At 55.1% G+C, this 22,255-nt stretch overlaps 6 protein-coding genes across 13 annotated transcripts; all 6 read left to right on the forward strand.

The window, feature by feature from the left end:
• Positions 1–7: 7 nt before the first annotated feature.
• Positions 8–3,708, forward strand: ABB37_09539 (hypothetical protein; the record flags this gene model as incomplete). Its single annotated transcript, XM_015809072.1, has 1 exon — positions 8–3,708. Exon 1 carries the CDS (start codon positions 739–741, stop codon positions 3,706–3,708), a length of 2,970 nt encoding a protein of 989 aa, XP_015652392.1. The 5' UTR covers positions 8–738.
• An 852-nt stretch (positions 3,709–4,560) lies between these two features.
• On the forward strand, positions 4,561–6,075 carry ABB37_09540 (putative amino acid transporter aATP11; the record flags this gene model as incomplete). The annotated part of the gene is made up of 1 exon (XM_015809073.1): positions 4,561–6,075. One exon carries the CDS (start codon positions 4,561–4,563, stop codon positions 6,073–6,075), a length of 1,515 nt encoding a protein of 504 aa, XP_015652393.1.
• Positions 6,076–6,947: 872 nt separating this feature from the next.
• Positions 6,948–9,333, forward strand: ABB37_09541 (putative amino acid permease; the record flags this gene model as incomplete). Of its 3 annotated transcripts, none has more annotated exons than XM_015809074.1 (1): positions 6,948–9,333. In XM_015809074.1, the coding sequence occupies exon 1, from the start codon at positions 7,834–7,836 to the stop codon at positions 9,331–9,333; it is 1,500 nt and encodes a 499-aa protein (XP_015652394.1). In that variant the 5' UTR covers positions 6,948–7,833. The 3 variants fall into 3 exon arrangements, with proteins under 3 accessions (XP_015652394.1, XP_015652395.1, XP_015652396.1); XM_015809075.1 differs by having other exon boundaries at positions 7,613–9,333; XM_015809076.1 differs by having other exon boundaries at positions 7,684–9,333.
• A 1,992-nt stretch (positions 9,334–11,325) lies between these two features.
• ABB37_09542 (putative amino acid permease) lies at positions 11,326–13,063 on the forward strand (the record flags this gene model as incomplete). Of its 3 annotated transcripts, none has more annotated exons than XM_015809077.1 (1): positions 11,326–13,063. In XM_015809077.1, exon 1 carries the CDS (start codon positions 11,567–11,569, stop codon positions 13,061–13,063), a length of 1,497 nt encoding a protein of 498 aa, XP_015652397.1. In that variant the 5' UTR covers positions 11,326–11,566. The 3 variants fall into 3 exon arrangements, with proteins under 3 accessions (XP_015652397.1, XP_015652398.1, XP_015652399.1); XM_015809078.1 differs by having other exon boundaries at positions 11,334–13,063; XM_015809079.1 differs by having other exon boundaries at positions 11,348–13,063.
• A 2,343-nt stretch (positions 13,064–15,406) lies between these two features.
• ABB37_09543 (putative amino acid permease) lies at positions 15,407–17,144 on the forward strand (the record flags this gene model as incomplete). Of its 3 annotated transcripts, none has more annotated exons than XM_015809080.1 (1): positions 15,407–17,144. In XM_015809080.1, the coding sequence occupies exon 1, from the start codon at positions 15,648–15,650 to the stop codon at positions 17,142–17,144; it is 1,497 nt and encodes a 498-aa protein (XP_015652400.1). In that variant the 5' UTR covers positions 15,407–15,647. The 3 variants fall into 3 exon arrangements, with proteins under 3 accessions (XP_015652400.1, XP_015652401.1, XP_015652402.1); XM_015809081.1 differs by having other exon boundaries at positions 15,415–17,144; XM_015809082.1 differs by having other exon boundaries at positions 15,429–17,144.
• Positions 17,145–18,943: 1,799 nt separating this feature from the next.
• On the forward strand, positions 18,944–20,766 carry ABB37_09544 (amino acid permease putative (AAT23.2); the record flags this gene model as incomplete). 2 transcript variants are annotated; one of them, XM_015809083.1, is made up of 1 exon in its annotated part: positions 18,944–20,766. In XM_015809083.1, exon 1 carries the CDS (start codon positions 19,117–19,119, stop codon positions 20,764–20,766), a length of 1,650 nt encoding a protein of 549 aa, XP_015652403.1. In that variant the 5' UTR covers positions 18,944–19,116. The 2 variants fall into 2 exon arrangements, with proteins under 2 accessions (XP_015652403.1, XP_015652404.1); XM_015809084.1 differs by having other exon boundaries at positions 18,961–20,766.
• Between the last annotated feature and the right edge of the window lie 1,489 nt (positions 20,767–22,255).

Below are 22,255 nucleotides of genomic sequence, written 5' to 3' on the forward strand. Positions count from 1 at the left end.
TCCTTTCAGGTTCCAGCATCCCTGAGGGCAGAGGAGAGGCGTCGGCACTCCTTTCTGCACCCTCGCAGCACACAACGCGTTAACGTGAAGAACTTAAAATACTCCGAGGTTCTCGGCCCCCCCCCCCCCAACTTGTCGGTACTATTAGTTCTCCCCTTCTGAAATTCTCGACTCACAGCTGCCTATCAAAAAGTCCCCCAAAGTGGGAACAAATTCGGATTGCATCTTTACTGAACGGGTGGGACGGTGGGGCACAGTTGGCGATCGCTGTTTAGCTTGTTAGTGCTTCCTCCTCCTTTACCAGAGGATACGCCAGGTGCAAGAGATAGCACGTCAAGACTGATCGTTTCTTGTTTTTGAAGAAGAGAACGCCGGAGGCGGAGTCCAAATAAATTGTCGTTCACATGCTGTCGCTATTCTGAAGTACCCTTTTGCTTTACTTGTTTTGTTTTTTTCATCGGTAGTAAACACACATTACTTTTCCCCTACCTTCCTACACATCGTAACAGTTCTACGTTAGCGGTGCTGCTGGGTATCGACAACGCATTTTTCGGTCGTTGCATCGTCAACGACTCCCCGCAGCAGCAGAATCGCCCCTCACTGCTATCCTTATAGGCCTAAGCGTCTTCAACGAAGAGCGAGCGAGCGAGAAAGGGCGTTGCTCTCTATATAGCATCGGCTCTGCTCTTTCTCCTTCCTGTCTTCCCTACTGCAGAGTTGCACTGCGTCCGCCCATCGATGTTCCAGGTCCCCCGCGAGCACGTGGCGGAGCTGGAGGTGGTGAAGCAGGCGGTGGGCGTGCACCACCGCTACCTCGACGGGTGGATTTACCTCTTTCTGTCCAACAAGAAATTCGACATCAAGGAGACGATCGCGAAGCTGCAGCGCCGCGACAACATGGAGCGCACCGTTTTTTCCAAGTACACCATCACCGACTTCCTCCGCGGCTCTATGCGTGCCGGCATTGTGCAGTACATCGGCCGTGACTTGGAGGGCCACCCCACCTTCTACTTCAATACTGCTCGTGATCACCCCAAGGCGGAGCAGCGAGCGGAGCGGCAGGCAAACTTGGACATGTTCCTCAGCTGGGCCGTGCGCTGCGACAAGAAGAACCCGAGCGCGATGGTGACGTGGTTGATTAACCAAAAGAACGCTTCGCTGTTGCGCAACACGGATCTTATTTTCCAGAAGGACATGGCCCTGCGCATTAGCAAGTTCTTCCCCGGGGTGGTGAGCCGCATGTACATCTGCAATATGAGCGGTGCCCTCACCTTCGTCATGAAGCCGCTGCTCCGGCAGCTGCCCAGCTCCATCAGCGACTGCATTTTTCTCTTCTCCGCCAGCGACATACGTAACGGCGAGCTGCTGAAGCGCATCGACGCGTCGGTGCTGCCGGTGGACATGGGCGGCAGCAACGACTGCGACAATCCGCAGAACTACGAGCGCTTTGCCACCACCGTTGAGGGCTACTTTGCGCGCTGCATCACCGCACTCAACAGCGGGCTGTCCATCAAACAAATGGAGATGATGGAGGAGTTCGGCGTGGACAAGGATGGCAACCCGATTGCTGCCGCGACTCCGTCAAAGACCACACCTCCCGGTACAGCGGCTGGTATTGCAAATGGGGCTGCAATAAAGATGCGGGAGAGCGTGGCGCCGCGTGCGAGAATGGCCGAAGCGGCCAGCGAGGAGGTGCTCGACCACGCCGCGATGCAGGAGGCGTGTGAGGTGACGGTGGACGCAAAGGCGCGGGAGATCACCGTGCAGAGCGCCACGCGGCGGGGCTGGGAGGGCAGCGGAGCGCAGGACGGCCTCTCCGATGCGTCAGCCGCCATAGACTGGAACATGTCGTTTGTCTCTCCGCCCGTTGCCTTGGAGTCGCCCGTGCGCCGCGTGCCGAGCGTTGAGCTGATGGACTGCATAAGTGTGACCGGGCGCTCGTTTGACGACTCGTTCAACTCACCGACGGCCCCCAACGGACTCTACCGCATTGAACTCACCCACCTGGACGAATTCTCCTTCTCCTCGGTGCTGCGTAAGGTGGAGGCGCAGAGGCCAGCGAAGACGACCTCAGCGCAGAGCGACGCCTGCGTGCGCGATTGGGTCTCCTTCTGCTGCCAGTGCGTGGAGGTGGTGCCAAAGGTGGAGGCGCTGCTCGAGGCCCTCCGCCGCGGTGCGGTGCCGCCACCCGACGGTGACCTCGTCAGCAAGCTGCGCCGCTGCGGCCACCACATCATGAACCTCTTCCCGCAGACGCAGGCCACGCTCCCCTTCCCGCTGCTGGACTGGTACGCCACCGGTGCCACCGCGCGCTACCGCAGTGCCGCCCTTCAGGCCGCCACCGCTGCCAGCGACCCACCGCCGTCGCACCTGGATGAGATGGACATTTTTGAGATTAACCCGCGCCGCCTGGCGTTCCGGCTTGACTGCACGACACCCGACAACCTGCTGCTGTCGGCGCAGGTTGGCGCGGTGGAGTTCGTCGAGAACTGGGACGAGCTCATTGCCATCGCTCGGCGCCGGATGCGAGTCGAGCGCCGGCTGCTGCTGACGTGGCCGCCGCACACTGACCGGCCCGTCTTAGAGCAGCTACTGCAGGCGAAGGCGCGTCAGCTATGGCGGCAACTGAAGCCGCTTTTCCGCGTGTACATCGAGTCCAAGGTGGGCATCGCCATCGCAGAGTTCATCCGCCATTACGGCCTTCTCATCGCCGGTGGCCGCATCAACGAGAGAGCGGAGTGGTATCGGCAGCTCTTTACCGACGTGCTACAGTACCGCGAGCTGCACCGGCGCAATTGGTTGTTCTACGTGTTTCCCCCGCTGGCCGTGGAGGAGTCCCTGACCGATGAGCCGCCAACGTTGGAGGAGTTGCTGAGGGCGCGGGGCGAGTCCTCTCCGACTGTGGACGCAGCCGCTTCGCTCATGACATTGATTGAGCAGTCGCTGCAGTACACGACGGATCAGCTGACCACGGAGGCCGACTCCGGCGCAGTGGCGACGCGTACCATCGTGGAGCGCTACCTTGAGGTGAGCAAGACGAAGGTATACATCCCTTACGACACCCAGCGAACCGGTGTTGTGCCGAGTGAGAGCATCGAGCAGCACAAGAAGGCGGCGGCGGATGCCCTGCGCGACGCTGAAGCCCCACTGAAGGAGCTCCTCTTCATCATGGCGAGTCAGACGGTGCTGCAGCACGAGTACCCGAGCACGATGAGCGAGGCGGACATCAAAGCCGGTCTGCAGAAGGCTAGACGCGCACACACCAACTTGATTGCGGAGCTGCGGCAGCACCAACGAGTGGCCATGTCCTTCACGCGTGTCTGCACCGAGCTGCAAGGCAGTTTTGGCAGTGATTTATATAATCTGCTGGCGACATACTCAGCTGTGGCAGTGCACGCGGAGGGCTACGCGCTGGGGCTGGAGATGCTGCTGGCCGTGGCGATTCTGCGGACACGCAAGGACGGCGAGAGCGGCATCCGTGACACGGTGACGTCGCCAACCAGCGCCGAACCTGTCCCTGCGCTCTCGCTGTCCAGCGAGGAGGACGCCCCATCTGCCGCAACGGATGGACCGTCCAATGGAAGCAAGGCATTCCCCTCTGTCCTGCCCGCCGTGAAGGTAGATGTGGCGTCGTTGCTGGACACGCTCACTGCGATGGAGGTGCCCGCGGCCCGGCTGGCCTCGCTCAAGCGCGTCTACATCTACTAGCCGCATGACCGGCGCGGATAGTGTACGACACACCACATCGGAGTGAAAAGGGGGCTACTGCCGTTTGCTGATGGCCGCTATATGTTCTTTACATCTTATTTCGGTACTTTGCAGCTTTTCGTGGTTGCGGTGTTTCTTTCTCTCTCTGTCTCACCGTTTGCTCTTCCAACCTCAATTCCTGAAGGAATCATTTCCGACTCGTGAATGCACTCTGCGCCGTCACTCGAAGCGATCACCGCACTGAACCCAACTTGTGTGTGTGCTGTACTAGACGAATTTTATCCATTTATTGATTTGTTGAGTGGCAGAGCCGCAATCAATTTCTGTGGTAAAGCGAGGACGCGAGAGACGCAGACAGTGGGGAGAGAGGGTCTCAACGACAGTGACTCACATTAGATAACGGAGAGGCGCGCGGCTCTCGTCATCGCGGACCAAAAGATCGCGGTTTCCTGTTTCTCAACAACGGTTTCCGTGCTACGCTGTGAGCGCTTCAAGCGGAAGGCACCAATTACAACCTCTCCTCTGCTCACGTCTTCGTTCTCTACCGTTATCGACAACACCTCCTGTTCACCCACGCTTGCTTCCTTTTCTATTTATTGTGCCTTTGCATACACACGTGCACCGTCCCCTCTCCTTTTACGGGTATGAACGTGGCTTGCCGGCCAAAGTAACAGCACGAACAACAAAAGCAGGTAACAGGCGCTTTTTCTTTCTTTTCTCTTATCTCACAAGTGGTCCTAAGTGCACATCGGTGTCCCCTCCCCCTCTGAAAGCTCTCCTTCGTCTTGGCTACGGCTCTACCGCACCCACTCAATTCTCCTCAACTCCGTCTTGCACGCACGGGGTAACGCCATGTCGAGTGGATCACCAAATGCGAAGAGCGGCGCAGATGAGCGCCACAAGAACTGGGAATACGACGCGCCGGAGGGCGATGGGGCGGAATATCTGGAGGCGGAGCCCTTCTCTGACTCCGCGCCGGTGCCGGAGAAGAAGATTTCGCCCGTGAACGCCTCTGTCGACAATGCTGACCCCTACGATTTCGACAGCTGCAGCCCGCAGAACCGCGTGGCTCGCATGGACGAGGAGCGCGCGATACGCGTGATGCGGCGCCGCACCGAAGTGAACGTCTTCCAGCGGTACTTCGGCTACGTCGTCCCCTACGGCGGCCTGCTGTCCTCGGGTATTAACCTGGCCAGTTCCTGCATCGGTGCCGGCATCATTGCCCTGCCCTCTGCCTTCAACGCCTCTGGGATCATCATGGCGCTCATCTACATGGTGGTCATCGCCTACCTCACCATCTACTCCTACGTCTTGCTGGCCATCGTCGCCAAGAAGACGGGGCTGCGCAACTACGAGCAGATCGTCCGCACGCTGATGGGCCCCGGTGCGGACTACTTCCTCGCCTTCTGCCTGTGGTTTATGAGCTTCGGTGCGGAGGTGTCGTACGCGATTTCCCTGAAGGACGTCCTCACCGCGTTTCTGGAAAACTCACCGTCCGCCCCGCACTTCCTCAGGACCCTCCCTGGTGAGCGTGTGATGACCTTTGTGCTGTGGCTCGTCTTTATGCTGCCGCTGTGCCTGCCGAAGGAGATCAACACGCTGCGCTACTTCTCCTCTATCGCCATCGCGTTCGTCGTATACTTTGCCATTACGATGGTGATTCACAGCGGCATGAACGGGCTGCAGGAGAAGCCGCGCCCGGAGATTATCTACTTCAACACCGGGAACACCGCCATCGTCGGCCTCTCCACGTTCCTCTTCGCGTTCATCTCGCAGCTGAACGCGATGGAGGTGGCGGGCGAGATGTACCAGTTCTCGGTGAAGCGCATGAGCATCGCGTCGACGATTGGCGTGATGATCTGCTTTACGCTGTACTTCTTCGCCGGCGTCTTCGGCTACCTTGACTTCGGCCCCAAAGTCACCGGCTCCGCCTTGAAGATGTACAACCCAATCAAAGACAAGATGATGGGCGTCGGCTACGGGGGCCTGATGCTGAAGCTGTGCGTCGGCTACGGCCTGCACATGATCCCGGTGCGGGATGCCATATACCACGTCTTCCACACCGATGTCCATCACATCTCCTGGTGGAAGAACGCGTGTGTGTGCGGTTCTATGGCGTCGCTGTCGATGATCTGCAGCCTCTTCGTACCCAACATCAACGTCGTCTTCGGTCTCGTCGGCGGCTTCTCGGGCGGCTTCATCGGGTACATCTACCCCGCTCTCATGTACATGTACTCGGGCAACTGGACCTTCTCCTCCGTTGGCTGGTTCCACTACGTCTCCACCTATGTGCTGCTGATTACCGGTGTGATTGCTGTGGTGTGGGGCACCGCCGCTGCCATTTACGGCGAGGTGATGGCGCATTGATGCTGGAAAAAGGAGGAAAGGAGGGGCAACGGAGGTGCAAGAGCTTTCGTTGCCGTGTCGATGTGGACTCTGCTGCAGTGAGTGTTTCGTTGATGTTTTAGGTTTTCCAAAAGTACTGTTATGTTGTTTTTTCCCACGCGATATTGTTTCTATTTTCTTTTAAGTTTTACTTTTGTCGATTGTGTTTGCGTGGAAACGACACGAGGGATTGCCCATGCGAAGGCCGGCGATGTGCTGAGAGAGAACCTGCGCAACGGCATTTGTGATCTCGCAGTCCGTGCCGAGTCACACCCGGGGCCTTCTTTCGCAGGGCGGCAACGACGACTCTCACGGGCTCCCTCCCATTTCTTTTCTTCTTGTCAGCACCTTTTCTTTTTGTTGTTCTTTCTCTCCTTTCTCACTTCCCTTCATACTTGAAGAGAGTCTTGGCGTTTTGTGCACTGCGGTTTGCGGTCGTCGCGCCACAAGGACCCGCTAGCCTTTCAAAGCGACACCGTCAAGAAGGCGCAACGCACAGCACGACGAGATATATAAAAAAAGTCAAGTGTGAAGGAGAAGGTACGTAAAAGTGACGGTGGCTGCGACCTCTTGTTGTACAACCCTTTCTCTGGTGTCAGCCCCGCTTAATCGTAAAAACAAACAAAAAGTCGCTGCTGTTCATCGACCTTAAAAAACAAACCTCTCAAAGGGGGCAATCATGTCGAGCTCAGTGACGTAAGATTTTTCCTTTCCAATACACGCCCGCGAGCTTGTAAACAGACTCTATATAGATGTGTGTGTGTGTGTGTGTGTTGGAATTGCCGTTTCAGCTCGCCATTAAAGAAGGTGACTTCTCTTTTTTTTTCCCTTTCTTTCTCTTCACCTACTTTAACAGCTGTATCAGATCGCTGACCTGCTTACTCGCACTGTTGTCCTGCCGCGACATGTACGAAAGTACGCTACAATATATAGTGCCTTGAGTTTTATTGTAAAGCCGGAAGAAGTAGAGACGAAGGACGACTCTCATGCTAACTTCTTCTTTTCCGTTTCTTTGGTTCCATACGTCTATGAAGGTGGGCAGCAGTCCTTTTTCTTGTTTGAGTGCGTGTGTGTCTGCGCAACGCCGGTTTGCGGCTCTGCACAGTTGACTGCCTCCTTCGAACGTTTCAAAGAAATAGGAATCGCGGATTTTCATGATTTGATACATATATCTTCATTAAATCATCGACAACAACTGGAAATCATGGAAACCGAATTGTGCTAATGGAGCAACTGGGACCGGATTGGAGTGCGATTGCACTTCTTATGGCAGAGAAGAGCGCTAACTTCCTCTGTTGTGGAGGATTAATTCGCCACACGTTCTGACCCTGACCGCGCTTTTCTCTCTCTGCCTTCTTGATGAGGACGTATCGAGCAACACCTTTTTAGCGGCTATGAGCAAGCCCACGAAAGCTGTCGCGACCACAACGGAATCGAACAACTATCATCCTCTCTCTGGGCCTTCTGTTCTCTGCTTCTTACAACCACTCCCTCCCCGTCGCGCACTGCTCTGGGGAAAAGACAAAAACACTTTCCATTAAAAAAATCATCGCTTTCGTCTCTTGCGCCAATTTCTTTTGTACTTTGCTCAGTTAAAGTATCTCTTACAAGAAAAGGGAAGACAAGCGAAGCACGGAGCTGTGCTTTTTACGAGGCCGTCTTGAATCCAGCTCGTTCAATACCTCGCCGTCCTCTTCGTGTTCGCTACCGTACTTCCTCCCTTCTTTCCTTTCTTACACAATGAGTGGAGCTCACCCAAATCAGCCGTACGAAGACGAGCGTCGCCAGGGCGAGCGCGAAAACACCGATGTCGCCACCGCCCTTCAAGATGGCGTGGAGTACCCGGGGGAGGAGTACCCGACGAAAACGGCGAAGGGGATGGAGGACCTCAACTCCCCCGATGAGGGCGACCTCTACGACTTCGAGCGCTACGACCCGCAGATCAACATCGACCGCGAGGATGAAATTCGTGCCGAGCGCCTCAAGCGCCGCCGCGTCCCCACGAACGTCTTCCAGAAGTACTTCAGCTACATCGTTCCCTACGGTGGCCTGCTGTCGACGGGGTTGAACCTGGCGAGCTCGTCCATCGGTGCCGGCATCATCGCCCTGCCATCTGCCTTCTACGCCTCGGGCATCATCATGTCCATCATCTACATGGTGGTCATCGCCTACCTCACCATCTACTCCTACTACCTGCTCGGACAGGTGGGACACAAAACAGGTCTTCGGAACTACGAGCAGCTCGTCCGCACGCTGATGGGCCCCGGTGCGGACTACTTCCTCGCCTTCTGTATGTGGTTTCTCAGCTTCGGTGCGGAGGTGTCGTACGCGATTTCCCTGAAGGACGTCCTCACCGCGTTTCTGGAGGATTCGGACAGCTCCCCGGAGTTTTTTCGCAACATCTGGGGCCAGCGTCTGCTGACGTTTATTGTGTGGCTGTGTGTGATGCTGCCACTGTGTCTGCCGAAGGAGATCAACACGCTGCGCTACTTCTCCTGTGTGGCGGTGCTCTTCATCATCTTCTTCGTCGTCTGCATGGTGGTGCACAGCGCACAGAACGGTCTCCGCCAGCACCCCCGCCCGGAAATCAAAATGGTCAACACCGGCAACACCGCCATCGCTGGTCTCGCTACCTTCATCTTCGCGTTCCTCTCGCAGCTGAACGCGTATGAGTGCTACGCGGAGCTCTACAAGCCCTCCCCGCTCCGTCTCACTCTTGGTGCCTCCGTCGGTGTGGCGATCGTTTTTGTGCTGTACCTCTTCGCCGGCCTCTTCGGCTACCTCGACTTCGGTCCGGACATGACGGGCTCTGCCCTGAAGATGTACAACCCTGTGAAGGATCCGTTGATGGGTGTCGGCTATGGCGGTATCCTCTTTAAGCTGTGCGTTGGCTACGGCCTGCACATGATCCCGGTGCGTGATGCCATCTACCACTGCATACACGTGGATGTGCACACCATCGCGTGGTGGAAGAACGCGTGTGTGTGCACCTCCATGGCGGTGCTGTCCCTCATCGCTGGCCTGTTCATTCCCAGCATCAACGTCGTCTTCGGTCTCGTCGGCGGCTTCTCGGGCGGCTTCATCGGCTTCATTTACCCTTCGCTGTTGATGATGTATGCCGGTAACTGGACCTTCTCCTCCGTCGGCTGGTTCCACTACTTTTCCACCTACCTTCTGCTGATTGTCGGTGTGATCGGTGTGGTGTGGGGCACCGCCTCCTCCATCTACGGCGAGATCTAAGCGCTGATGTCGACACCATAGACGAAGGCCTATGAACTGTGCGTTTGGAAAGGAACGGGAAGCGTTGTCAAACAACGACGAAGGCTTTGTTGGACGCAGCGGGGCGTCCCCGGCCACGTTTCCCTCTCTTCTTGTTTTCTTTTTCTTTCTTCAAGGTGTTAAACATCGTTGTAAACCTGCGCGCAAACGTTATCCAAACGCACGCAGCTCCCCTGTTGGTTGCTTGTTTCCCACGTGCCAGGCCTCTCTCAGGCGATGTGCGTTACAACGGCGATTCGTAGTTTTACAATGCAGTCGCAGAGCTCGTTTTTCACTTCTCGCTTCTCCCCTTCTCTCTTGTTTTGTTGTTGTTTGTTCTGTTTTTTTCCTTTAGCGCTGCCGATTGTGTTTTCTTTTATTACTTTTATGAATCGACATTATTTATTTATGGGGCAGGCGGTCTTCGTCTTCTGCCGTTTCCGTCTCCTTGCTCCTGCGAGGATGTTCTTGTTCTGTGCCGTACGTTTCCACTCGCTTACTCGCGCCGATGCACTCACCTCGTCGCGGACCAGAGAGCATTCGTAGCAGCCTTGTGTGTGTGTGCAACGCGAGCTTGAGAAACCAGGAAAACAGGGCGGACTTCAACGATTCCGCGGGACGCTTGATGGGGAGACACGTGCTAGCGCATTATACACGTCATCGCCTTTGATTGCGTACGTCGGTCACAACCCACAACTTCACCGTGAGGCGCCGTCAACGAAATCATACGCGTTCTTCCCTCTCGCACTGCCTCTCCTATGGTACTTACCGCTGCTTCCGCCCACACAGCTTCACCGTAGGGCGGCACCCGCGTTTTCGTTTTTACTTCCTTTTCTTTTCTCCCTTCGTACTTCACTGTGCTGCTTTCAGCGTTCTTTATTGTCAGTGCGTTTTCATTTCTTGACTCAAGTGCTTTCCTTCCTCTGTGCAAGCAGCCAATTCGACAAGGAGCACCGCTTACTTTGATCTCTTCTCTTCTCCCGTTTGAATTTGCTGTCTTGTCTCCGTTCGCGCCTTCTCTTCTTTTCTTTCCGGCAAAGAAACAAAACCTTCCTGATACCAACGCTACTCGCGTTGTTGTGAGCGTAGCATACAAAGGAAAAACAAGGAAATAGTCCACACATATATTCATGTGTGATGCTTTTATTATTTTTCTAATTGTTTTCAAAGAAATGCGTTCTGCTGAGTGGCAGGCGTCACCGGGTTATAGTCTGGTCGGGCAGTGCGTCGTGGGCTTCGTGATGACGAGAGAAGAGAAAACGGCGGGCCACTACGAGTCACCGTACAGTGGTCAACGGTGGCAAAGCTTGATGCGCCTCCTTCTCATCTCTATTTTTCCTCTCCTCCATCGACGGTTCCGCCACCAACGTCTGCACAAATGCGAAGCGCCGGTTGCTTTTCATTATTGTGCGTCCTTCATTGGCCGTTTCTGTTTTACCGGTCAAACTTCGTTATAACCCACTCTTAGCGGGTCGTCAAACGCAGGTCTCCAAATTCGTTCACCGCTGTTGTAAAGCTTCTCTTCGTTGTTTCTTTCCTCTACTTCAAGTGTATCGTTACGTCTGTCGATTCGTGTCGCGCGTGAGAAAAGCTGCTGAAGAATCACACTGAGAATGGTAAGCAACTCTGTTCGCAAGGGAATGGGGCAGGTGTCTTTCCTCCGGTACCGATTACGCGATCTGCGTCACGGTAGCCCCACGAAGAGGAGCTTCAAAGGCAGTGAAAGGTAAAAAGCAGCGGATGTATTGGACAGAATAACAGGTACCCTGATCCTTACTGCGCCGCGCAATACCGTTCGCTGCCTTGACCGTCTCCTCAACTTCCACGTATGCCGTCGTGGCTTTCTCCTTCTCCGATGCCCATGCGAACGTAGGTGCGTTAGCATGCTGCGCTGCTCACACGCGGCTTTTGTTTTCCATCCGTCTCCTCGTCCACGTCCTCTCTTCCTCTCCCTGCGCGTGGTTCCGCTGCGGCAGTCCTTAAGTTCACCGAACACAGCACCTTCTTTTTACGCCTCCTCTTTTGCAGCCCATCAGATCTCTGCGAGCCGCCCACCTCACAGGAAGGAGCAAAAGGTGTAAGTACTTAAATATCATTTCCAACGCCGGGAAAAGGAGCTGAAGAGCGTCAATACGAACATTCTTTACACTGGTTGTCCCCACGCTACACTTGCCCTGTGCACTCCGACACTTTCTCTTCACGTGCCTCATTCATAATGAGCAGCTCAGAGGCAAACCAACCCTTTCGAGAGGAGCCCCGCAACGGCAACCAGCTCACCGTCGATCCGATGGCCCTTCAAGGGGAACTCGACGTGGTCGATGACGGGTACGCGATGAAGGAGGCGAAGGGCGTGGAGGAGACGAGCTCCCCCGACAGCGCGGACGCCTACGACTTTGACCGCTACGACCCGCAGCGTGAGATCGAGCGCCAGGACCAGATCCGTGCGGACCGCATTGCACGCCGCCGCATCCCCGCCAACGTCTTCCAGAAGTACTTCGGCAAAGCCGTCCCCTACGGTGGCCTGCTGTCGACGGGGCTGAACCTGGCGAGCTCGTCCATCGGTGCCGGCATCATCGCGATGCCTCTGGCGTTCAACTCGTCCGGTCTAGTGATGGGTCTCATCTACATGGTGGTCGTCGCCTACCTCACCGTCTACTCTTACTACCTGCTTGGTTTCGCAGCGCAGAAGACGGGACTGCGCAGCTACGAGATGATCGTCCGCACGCTGTTGGGCCCCGGTGCGGACTACTTCCTCGCCCTCTGTATGTGGCTGTTCAGCTTCGGCGCCGAGCTTTCCTACGTCATTTCCCTGAAGGATGTTCTCACTGCGTTCCTCGAGGATTCCCCTAACACGCCAGACTTTTTGAGGGGCATCTGGGGCCAGCGTGTGCTGACCGTGGCGGTGTGGCTGTTCTTTATGCTGCCGCTGACCTTATTGAAGGAGATCAACACGCTGCGCTACTTCTCCTGTGTGGCGGTGCTCTTCATCATCTTCTTCGTCGTCTGCATGGTGGTGCACAGCGCACAGAACGGTCTCCGCCAGCACCCCCGCCCGGAAATCAAAATGGTCAACACCGGCAACACCGCCATCGGTGGCCTCACCACGTTTGTCTTCGCGTTCCTCTCGCAGCTGAATGCGATGGAGGTGGCGGAGGAGCTCTACAAGCCCTCCCCGCTCCGTCTCACTCTTGGGGCCTCCGTCGGTGTGGCGATCGTTTTTGTGCTGTACCTCTTCGCCGGCCTCTTCGGCTACCTCGACTTCGGCCCCAAGGTCACCACCTCCGCCCTGAAGATGTACAACCCTGTGCAGGATCCGTTGATGGGTGTCGGCTACGGTGGCATTATGCTGAAGCTGTGCGTCGGCTACGGCCTGCACATGATCCCGGTACGCCAGGCGGTCTACTACTGCTTCCGCGCCGACGTGCACAGGCTTCCGTGGTGGAAGAACGCGTGTGTGTGCACCTTTTTGGCACTTCTTTCGCTTGTTGCTGGCCTGTTCATTCCCAGCATCAACGTCGTCTTCGGTCTCGTCGGCGGGTTCTGCGGCGGCTTCATCGGCTTCATCTACCCAGCGTTTATGATGATGTATGCCGGTAACTGGACCTTCTCCTCCGTTGGCTGGTTCCACTACTTTTCCACCTACCTTCTGCTGATTGTCGGTGTGATCGGTGTGGTGTGGGGCACCGCCTCCTCCATCTACGGCGAGATCTAGGCCGTTGCACGCTGTTACTTCGGGTTTCCTATCCCTCGCTTCTTTCGCTGCTCGCGTTAAACGTGCTTTGTGTTGTACACGATGAAGTAGCACGACACTTCTGTGATCCATCTTCGACTATTATTATTATTTCGATGAGGTGCGGTGCGGCTGATGAAAGGGTGATAGATTTCCCTCCAACAGCAGTCACTGTGCTGTCGAGAGTGCATGCACACGACGGATTGCGGAGCCGCTACGCCGCCAGAACTCTTTTGACGTTTTCTTTTCCTCCTGTTAACGTGATTTGTATTGTTGTGTTTTTTCTTGTTTAATCTTTATTATTTACCTGCTTCACTGCGTGTGGCAGACCGTGCGAGGCTGATCAGCAATTTGTGGGCTCCGGTGCGGCTGGAGTTTTATTGCCGCACCGCAGCACTCCGCAGGTACGTCCGCTGTGCGGGTTTATCTGTACCTGTTTGCTCTGTAGTTCTTCCAGTAGCTGCTTTCAGCTGCGTGTACTCACACGCCACCTCGTCTGACCTTCCAGCAACGAATGGAGCGGGTATTAGGCAAAGAAGAGACAGAGGCGTGCTGCCGTAAGCCGCTGCTAATTGCATCCCGCACTAGAAAATGGCGCCGCTGCACTGCTGGGACAACTATCCACAACTTCACCGTGAGTATCTCAGACAAGTGCAGGTGGCGTGCATGTGCGGGATGTACGTTGCAGCTTTGGTTTTATCTAAGCGTTTGACTTTCTCCCCTTCGTGTATGTGCGGGGACGACTATCTCGGCCGTCCCTTGCAGCCCTTCCGCGGCCGTATGCACACCACTCACGAAGAGAAGAGAACGCTGAAAGCCCTGAGAAACGCACGGCCCAAACGCTTGTTTTTCTCTTTTCTTTCTCCTGCTAAACGACACTGCAAAAACGTAGGTGTACCGGTTCACTCGTCTTCTCTTCATTGATGTCTTCGAGGATCTGCGGACTCGCCGTGTGCGCCTGCGAGATGCTGCCTGAGAAGTCCCACGTGCCTTTCCTCTTACTATTTGTTTGTGTGTGTCGCTGTTGTGCTTTCCTTCTGTTGTTTCTCTCCCCCTCCCTCCCTTCTACACTTCCTCTTTTTCATTTGTTAGTTTTGTACTGTTTTGGTTTCTCTAATGCTCCTAATTAAAAGTCTGAAACGTTGTCTTCTCTGTTTCTCCCCTCGTCTGGTGCTAGCGCATCTCTAATGTCACCAGAGCTGCTACACCCGAATGGCACAGGGACGGAATGTATTTTTCTACTGGTTTCTTATCTGCGCTGAGGATACTTTCTTTATATCTTCATTTTCACTTCCTTTTTAAATCTTAGTGCCGTCAAAGACCCGCGTTTGTTGTACGGTGTCTTTGTCAGATTTGCTGATACCACACTAACGTGTGAGTCTCACAAAGCGAGAAGGCACGCTGTTTTTCTTTTTCTTCCGGAATATTCACACGCACGTGTGTTGGTGCACAAGCTCAAGGACACCGAGCCTGGGAACGTGGTGGTGTGTCGTTGTGCCTCACTGGTCGGCCTACAAGGAGATGATGTACCGACAGGCACTGTGTTTCTGGTCATTTGCCGAGCTTCATTGATGGTTCTCATCTCTCTTGTAGCGGTGTCGAGTGCGGAGGCAGAGACGACATAGCCGCCACGTCTTCCCGAAGCCCACCCACTGCGTGATGTTCCTTTCTTTATCACCGGAACCCTCTTTCCCCCTTTTTTGCAGACGCCCTTTGTTTTCAACGGAAGCAGACGGTGCCTTGTACGCGCACCCAACCTCCACAAATAACTTCCGATTCGATGGGACCTGCCAGATTACAGTGGAAGACTAGCCCGTTTTGTCTTTTGCCCTGTTGGTCGAGAACAGGTGAGCCTTGAAATGTCTCTTGGATCCCACTGTGTGTGTTTCCTTTTCTAATCCTCCGATGACGCCGCCACGAACGGGCACCGGCGACGGCATCCCGGACACCGTATGAAAGAAGTACCAATCACTGAAAGGAGAAGAGAGGAGGGAAGCTGCCGCACGTCTGGTGGCGCATAGTGAGAAGTTCGGTGACACGGTAGCCCCACGAAGAGGAGCTTCAAAGGCAGTGAAAGGTAAAAAGCAGCGGATGTATTGGACAGAATAACAGGTACCCTGATCCTTACTGCGCCGCGCAATACCGTTCGCTGCCTTGACCGTCTCCTCAACTTCCACGTATGCCGTCGTGGCTTTCTCCTTCTCCGATGCCCATGCGAACGTAGGTGCGTTAGCATGCTGCGCTGCTCACACGCGGCTTTTGTTTTCCATCCGTCTCCTCGTCCACGTCCTCTCTTCCTCTCCCTGCGCGTGGTTCCGCTGCGGCAGTCCTTAAGTTCACCGAACACAGCACCTTCTTTTTACGCCTCCTCTTTTGCAGCCCATCAGATCTCTGCGAGCCGCCCACCTCACAGGAAGGAGCAAAAGGTGTAAGTACTTAAATATCATTTCCAACGCCGGGAAAAGGAGCTGAAGAGCGTCAATACGAACATTCTTTACACTGGTTGTCCCCACGCTACACTTGCCCTGTGCACTCCGACACTTTCTCTTCACGTGCCTCATTCATAATGAGCAGCTCAGAGGCAAACCAACCCTTTCGAGAGGAGCCCCGCAACGGCAACCAGCTCACCGTCGATCCGATGGCCCTTCAAGGGGAACTCGACGTGGTCGATGACGGGTACGCGATGAAGGAGGCGAAGGGCGTGGAGGAGACGAGCTCCCCCGACAGCGCGGACGCCTACGACTTTGACCGCTACGACCCGCAGCGTGAGATCGAGCGCCAGGACCAGATCCGTGCGGACCGCATTGCACGCCGCCGCATCCCCGCCAACGTCTTCCAGAAGTACTTCGGCAAAGCCGTCCCCTACGGTGGCCTGCTGTCGACGGGGCTGAACCTGGCGAGCTCGTCCATCGGTGCCGGCATCATCGCGATGCCTCTGGCGTTCAACTCGTCCGGTCTAGTGATGGGTCTCATCTACATGGTGGTCGTCGCCTACCTCACCGTCTACTCTTACTACCTGCTTGGTTTCGCAGCGCAGAAGACGGGACTGCGCAGCTACGAGATGATCGTCCGCACGCTGTTGGGCCCCGGTGCGGACTACTTCCTCGCCCTCTGTATGTGGCTGTTCAGCTTCGGCGCCGAGCTTTCCTACGTCATTTCCCTGAAGGATGTTCTCACTGCGTTCCTCGAGGATTCCCCTAACACGCCAGACTTTTTGAGGGGCATCTGGGGCCAGCGTGTGCTGACCGTGGCGGTGTGGCTGTTCTTTATGCTGCCGCTGACCTTATTGAAGGAGATCAACACGCTGCGCTACTTCTCCTGTGTGGCGGTGCTCTTCATCATCTTCTTCGTCGTCTGCATGGTGGTGCACAGCGCACAGAACGGTCTCCGCCAGCACCCCCGCCCGGAAATCAAAATGGTCAACACCGGCAACACCGCCATCGGTGGCCTCACCACGTTTGTCTTCGCGTTCCTCTCGCAGCTGAATGCGATGGAGGTGGCGGAGGAGCTCTACAAGCCCTCCCCGCTCCGTCTCACTCTTGGGGCCTCCGTCGGTGTGGCGATCGTTTTTGTGCTGTACCTCTTCGCCGGCCTCTTCGGCTACCTCGACTTCGGCCCCAAGGTCACCACCTCCGCCCTGAAGATGTACAACCCTGTGCAGGATCCGTTGATGGGTGTCGGCTACGGTGGCATTATGCTGAAGCTGTGCGTCGGCTACGGCCTGCACATGATCCCGGTACGCCAGGCGGTCTACTACTGCTTCCGCGCCGACGTGCACAGGCTTCCGTGGTGGAAGAACGCGTGTGTGTGCACCTTTTTGGCACTTCTTTCGCTTGTTGCTGGCCTGTTCATTCCCAGCATCAACGTCGTCTTCGGTCTCGTCGGCGGGTTCTGCGGCGGCTTCATCGGCTTCATCTACCCAGCGTTTATGATGATGTATGCCGGTAACTGGACCTTCTCCTCCGTTGGCTGGTTCCACTACTTTTCCACCTACCTTCTGCTGATTGTCGGTGTGATCGGTGTGGTGTGGGGCACCGCCTCCTCCATCTACGGCGAGATCTAGGCCGTTGCACGCTGTTACTTCGGGTTTCCTATCCCTCGCTTCTTTCGCTGCTCGCGTTAAACGTGCTTTGTGTTGTACACGATGAAGTAGCACGACACTTCTGTGATCCATCTTCGACTATTATTATTATTTCGATGAGGTGCGGTGCGGCTGATGAAAGGGTGATAGATTTCCCTCCAACAGCAGTCACTGTGCTGTCGAGAGTGCATGCACACGACGGATTGCGGAGCCGCTACGCCGCCAGAACTCTTTTGACGTTTTCTTTTCCTCCTGTTAACGTGATTTGTATTGTTGTGTTTTTTCTTGTTTAATCTTTATTATTTACCTGCTTCACTGCGTGTGGCAGACCGTGCGAGGCTGATCAGCAATTTGTGGGCTCCGGTGCGGCTGGAGTTTTATTGCCGCACCGCAGCACTCCGCAGGTACGTCCGCTGTGCGGGTTTATCTGTACCTGTTTGCTCTGTAGTTCTTCCAGTAGCTGCTTTCAGCTGCGTGTACTCACACGCCACCTCGTCTGACCTTCCAGCAACGAATGGAGCGGGTATTAGGCAAAGAAGAGACAGAGGCGTGCTGCCGTAAGCCGCTGCTAATTGCATCCCGCACTAGAAAATGGCGCCGCTGCACTGCTGGGACAACTATCCACAACTTCACCGTGAGTATCTCAGACAAGTGCAGGTGGCGTGCATGTGCGGGATGTACGTTGCAGCTTTGGTTTTATCTAAGCGTTTGACTTTCTCCCCTTCGTGTATGTGCGGGGACGACTATCTCGGCCGTCCCTTGCAGCCCTTCCGCGGCCGTATGCACACCACTCACGAAGAGAAGAGAACGCTGAAAGCCCTGAGAAACGCACGGCCCAAACGCTTGTTTTTCTCTTTTCTTTCTCCTGCTAAACGACACTGCAAAAACGTAGGTGTACCGGTTCACTCGTCTTCTCTTCATTGATGTCTTCGAGGATCTGCGGACTCGCCGTGTGCGCCTGCGAGATGCTGCCTGAGAAGTCCCACGTGCCTTTCCTCTTACTATTTGTTTGTGTGTGTCGCTGTTGTGCTTTCCTTCTGTTGTTTCTTTCCCCCCACCCTCTCTCCTTTCTGTTTATTAATCTCTTACGCGAATGTTGTCCCCACTATTTTAGTTGTCAGCTTTATTTCTCTTGTTTTTCTCTCGATCTGCCCGCGTCGGGTGCTAGCATATCTCTAACTTCACCAGAGCTGCTACGCCGGAGCGGCAAATCAACGGAATATATATATTTCTGTTGTTTTCTTAACTGAAATGAGCTTTCTTTCTTTATATCTTCATTTATGTATATATATATATATTTTGTTTTTCCTTTTGTAAGTCTTCTCTGTGTCTTTTCGTTTCCCCGTTGTCGAGAGCTGGTGAACCTCGAAATGTCTCTTGGATCGCTCTGTGATTACTCTTTTCTCAAGTCCTACGATGACGTCGCCACGAACGGGTATCGGCGAGGGCATCACGTGCACCGTATGAAAGAAATGTTAATCGTTGAAAAGAGAAGAGGAGGGAAGCTGCCGCACGCCTGGTGGCGCACCACGACAATGAACAGGTGTGGGTGACGAGGAATACGTCTCGCTTTTCGTTGACCTACCAGTTGCCGCCGCATGGACAGGATGTTGTTTTCCGTGTTGGTTTTTCCTTTGTTTGAGTTCTTGTTTCTGCGGATGCAGTCTCGCTGTGGCTTCGCGGGTTTCTATCGCATGTTTTATCAATACCCCCCTTCCTTTTGGCTTTTTCATCTCTTTGTTTCTGCCCCTCGTCGTGCGTTATCTGTGTGCACTTTTCACAGTTAGGAACACTTACAAGGGAAGCAAACTGCCCAAAGCACACCACAGCGAGTTGAGGCATCAGCTGGGACGCGCCGTCAACCGTACTCGTTCCAGTGTTCTCTCTCTCTGCATTCCGTGCGCTCTTCACATTCGCCATTTCTTGCGTTCTTCTGCCTCCTACGCTCATCCCGATGCCACAGGAAAGCAGCAGCAGCGACAGCAACGACCGGCAGGCGCAGCGGCCACGCCAGCGGGAAGAGCGGCCCGCCATCGCACCAGATAACATGCCGGAGGACCCGCCGGAGTACGGCGAGGATGGCCTGCATGTGCTCAACGACAGCGGGGAGTTCCTCGCCGACGAGGTGGTCATCGTCGGTGAGCGTCTCGACGGCAACGATGTGACGACGAAGATGGCGAAGACAACAAAGAAAACCAATTCGCCTGCCTCGTCTGATGAAGGGGGCATCCCAGCGCAGGTGGCAGTGGACGACTACAAGCAGGCAGGTGAGGCCGACATCGCGCAGCGGATCATCGAGGCCGACCGCCGCGACCGCGAGGAGCGGGTCTGGCGCCGCCGTCACACGACGAACCCCTTTCTGCATGCGCTGCAGCTCGTCATTCCGTACGGCGGCATCGTCTCCTCCGCCTTCAGCATCGCGAGCTCGACCATCGGTGGCGGCATCATCGGCCTGCCCTCTGCTTTTCAGATGAGCGGCCTGGGCATGGCGACCATCTACCTGCTTATCGTAATGACCATGGCCATCTACTCCTTCGTGCTGCTCGCCATCGTCTCGCAGAAAACGGGGCTGTACAACTGGGAACTGATTGCGCGCCGCCTCATGGGGCCTGGGTGGGACTACGCTGTCGTCTTTGTCATGTGGGTGCTGTGCTTCGGTGGCGACGTCTCCTACATCATCGCCCTGAAGAGTATCCTCTCCGGCTTTCTGAAGAACTCTGAGTCGGCGACGGCGTTTCTCAAGTCGGAGGGAGGCTTCCGCGTTGTCACGTCGATGCTGTGGCTCGTTGTGATTCTGCCCATGTGTCTGTTGAAGGAGATCAACTCGCTGCGCATCATCTCCACCGTCGCCATCCTCTTCGTCGTCTTCTTCACCCTCACCTGCATTATCCACTCGGGGCAGACGCTGCACCACCGCGGCATGCGCGACGACCTGGTGTACTTCCAGACCGGCAACACGGCCATCAACGGGCTGTCGAGCCTGATGTTTGCCTTTATCGCGCAGGTGAACGCGCCGGAGATCTCGCGCGAGATGTACAAGTTCTCCGTCCACCGCGTCTTCCTCTCGGCGCTGCTGGGCATGGTGCTGTGCGCTGTCCTGTACTTTCTGACCGGCCTCTTCGGCTACCTCGACTTTGGCCCGGAGGTGAGCGACTCCATCCTCGCCATGTACAACCCCATGAAGGACCACCTCATGGCCGTCTCCTACGTCGGCATGCTGCTCAAGATCTGTGTGGGCTTCAGCCTCCACCTCATTCCGTGCCGCGACTGCGTCTACTACGTCCTCGGCACCGAGGCAATACATGTGCCGTGGTGGAAGAACGCGTTGCTGTGCTCCCTGCAGGCCGCCGTGGCGCTTGTCGCCGGACTTTTCATCCCGCGCATCAGCACCGTTTTTGGCCTGCTCGGCGGCTTCTGCGGCGGCTCCGTCGGCTTCATCTTTCCGTCCTTCTTCATGATGTACTCCGGCGGCTTCACGGCGGCGCGGCTGGGCTGGCCGCACTTCCTCGGCACGTACGCGCTGCTCGTGGTGGGTGTGATTGCCGTGGTGTGGGGTACAAGCGCGGCCGTCTACGGTGCCGCCACCACGGACTGGTCCGAGTAGAAAAGGATAAGAAAATACGTTGAAGAAAAGGAGCGTAGGCACAGCACCGCGCTACTGCTCTTCCCACTCTATTGTTATTTGAGTATGTACCTCCTGTTAAGCTGCTCTTTGCTTTTATCTGTTTTTCTTCTGGATGTGTTTTTGAAGGTTTACAAATATATTGGACTAAAAATCCTTCTTCTTCGTACTTTCTCTTTCCGGAAAAGACGAGGGGTGACGTACGGAGCCGTCTGGCCTCGGCTTCTTCTCCTTTTCTACTCCGCTCGTCTTGTTCGCCCCTTTCGCGTCGCCGGGTTATTCCACTCGGCGAGAGTGTTGTCCCCTCACCGCCAACGAACGGGGCATCGTGCTGTGTGGCAGTGGGTGGTCGTTTTCGTCGGTTGTTGTATGCCCATCTTTAAAAACCGGCTCAGATGTCCCCCACGCACTTACACACACACGCCCACACCTGCGAATTCGATGCACAGTGAGAGGCGGTCTGTGTCTTTCTCTCACGTGATGCAAGTCCTCTTGAAAAAGAAAACTGCTCAGAGGTGTTCTCATTTGGTGACGTTGTTTTTCTTTATTTCTTTATTTATTAAGAGCTCTTTAGCCTTCTTTTCTGTGTTTTGTAGGTGTGTGTGTTCTCCGCAGCGTCGAAGAAACGTATCCGCTGCTGCTACCGAAAACTGTTATTATTATTATCTCCCGGCGAAAGGAGCTCTGACTCCACAGTTCGCGCGGATGCTGTCAAGTGCAGCCCACCATGGGACACAACGAATCCTTCACGTCTGATAATGGTGTGTGTGTGTCGTGCAGCGGCTATCTTATTTTTTTCGTTGTTTTCTCGCTCGTAAGTGATTGTGACAGTTACCTCTTCTTCTAATTCTTTTGTTTCCTTGTCGGCTGCAACAGCAAGAAGCTTTGCCTCTAAACTGGCCCTGCGGCAAGTGATGTCCTTCAGCAAACGTTTTACCTCTAGCTCAGATGGACATATACATTGACGTGTGTTGATACATCTGCCGGATCGCACTGTTTCCACTACTTGTTTTCTTTTTTCTTTCCCCTCGTCGTTTGCTGAGGCTCTCCCTTCTGCTCTTTGGCCTTTGTTACAGCGTTTTGAAAGCGGTGTTTAGTGCTGAAAGAGGGGAGAGGGGAGAGTGACCTCGTTCCTTTATCGCGAGGAAACACCGACGACAGTTTGGGAGAGCTGTGCCACATCGCAGGAGAGCAATGCGTAGTTTTGTTTTCTGTTGGTCTACCGCAGAAGTGCGGGGTGGGCACAACGGAATGCAGACAAGGCGCGGTGAGAACGCTGCATATCTGCTTCTACCGAAGGGTCGCTGTGGCTGCCTCCGACACTGGGAAACACATTTTTATTTAAATACCTTTTATCTGTTCCTTTAACAGTACTTTATCTATCTATATATTTCTTTCTGCCTTATTAACAATACATGGAAATGCACCCGCAAACGTGATCTTCTAGCGCTGCAGGTATATGGAACGACTC

Source organism: Leptomonas pyrrhocoris, assembly GCF_001293395.1.
Source record: "Leptomonas pyrrhocoris isolate H10 chromosome Unknown, whole genome shotgun sequence".
NCBI lineage: Eukaryota > Euglenozoa > Kinetoplastea > Trypanosomatida > Trypanosomatidae > Leptomonas > Leptomonas pyrrhocoris.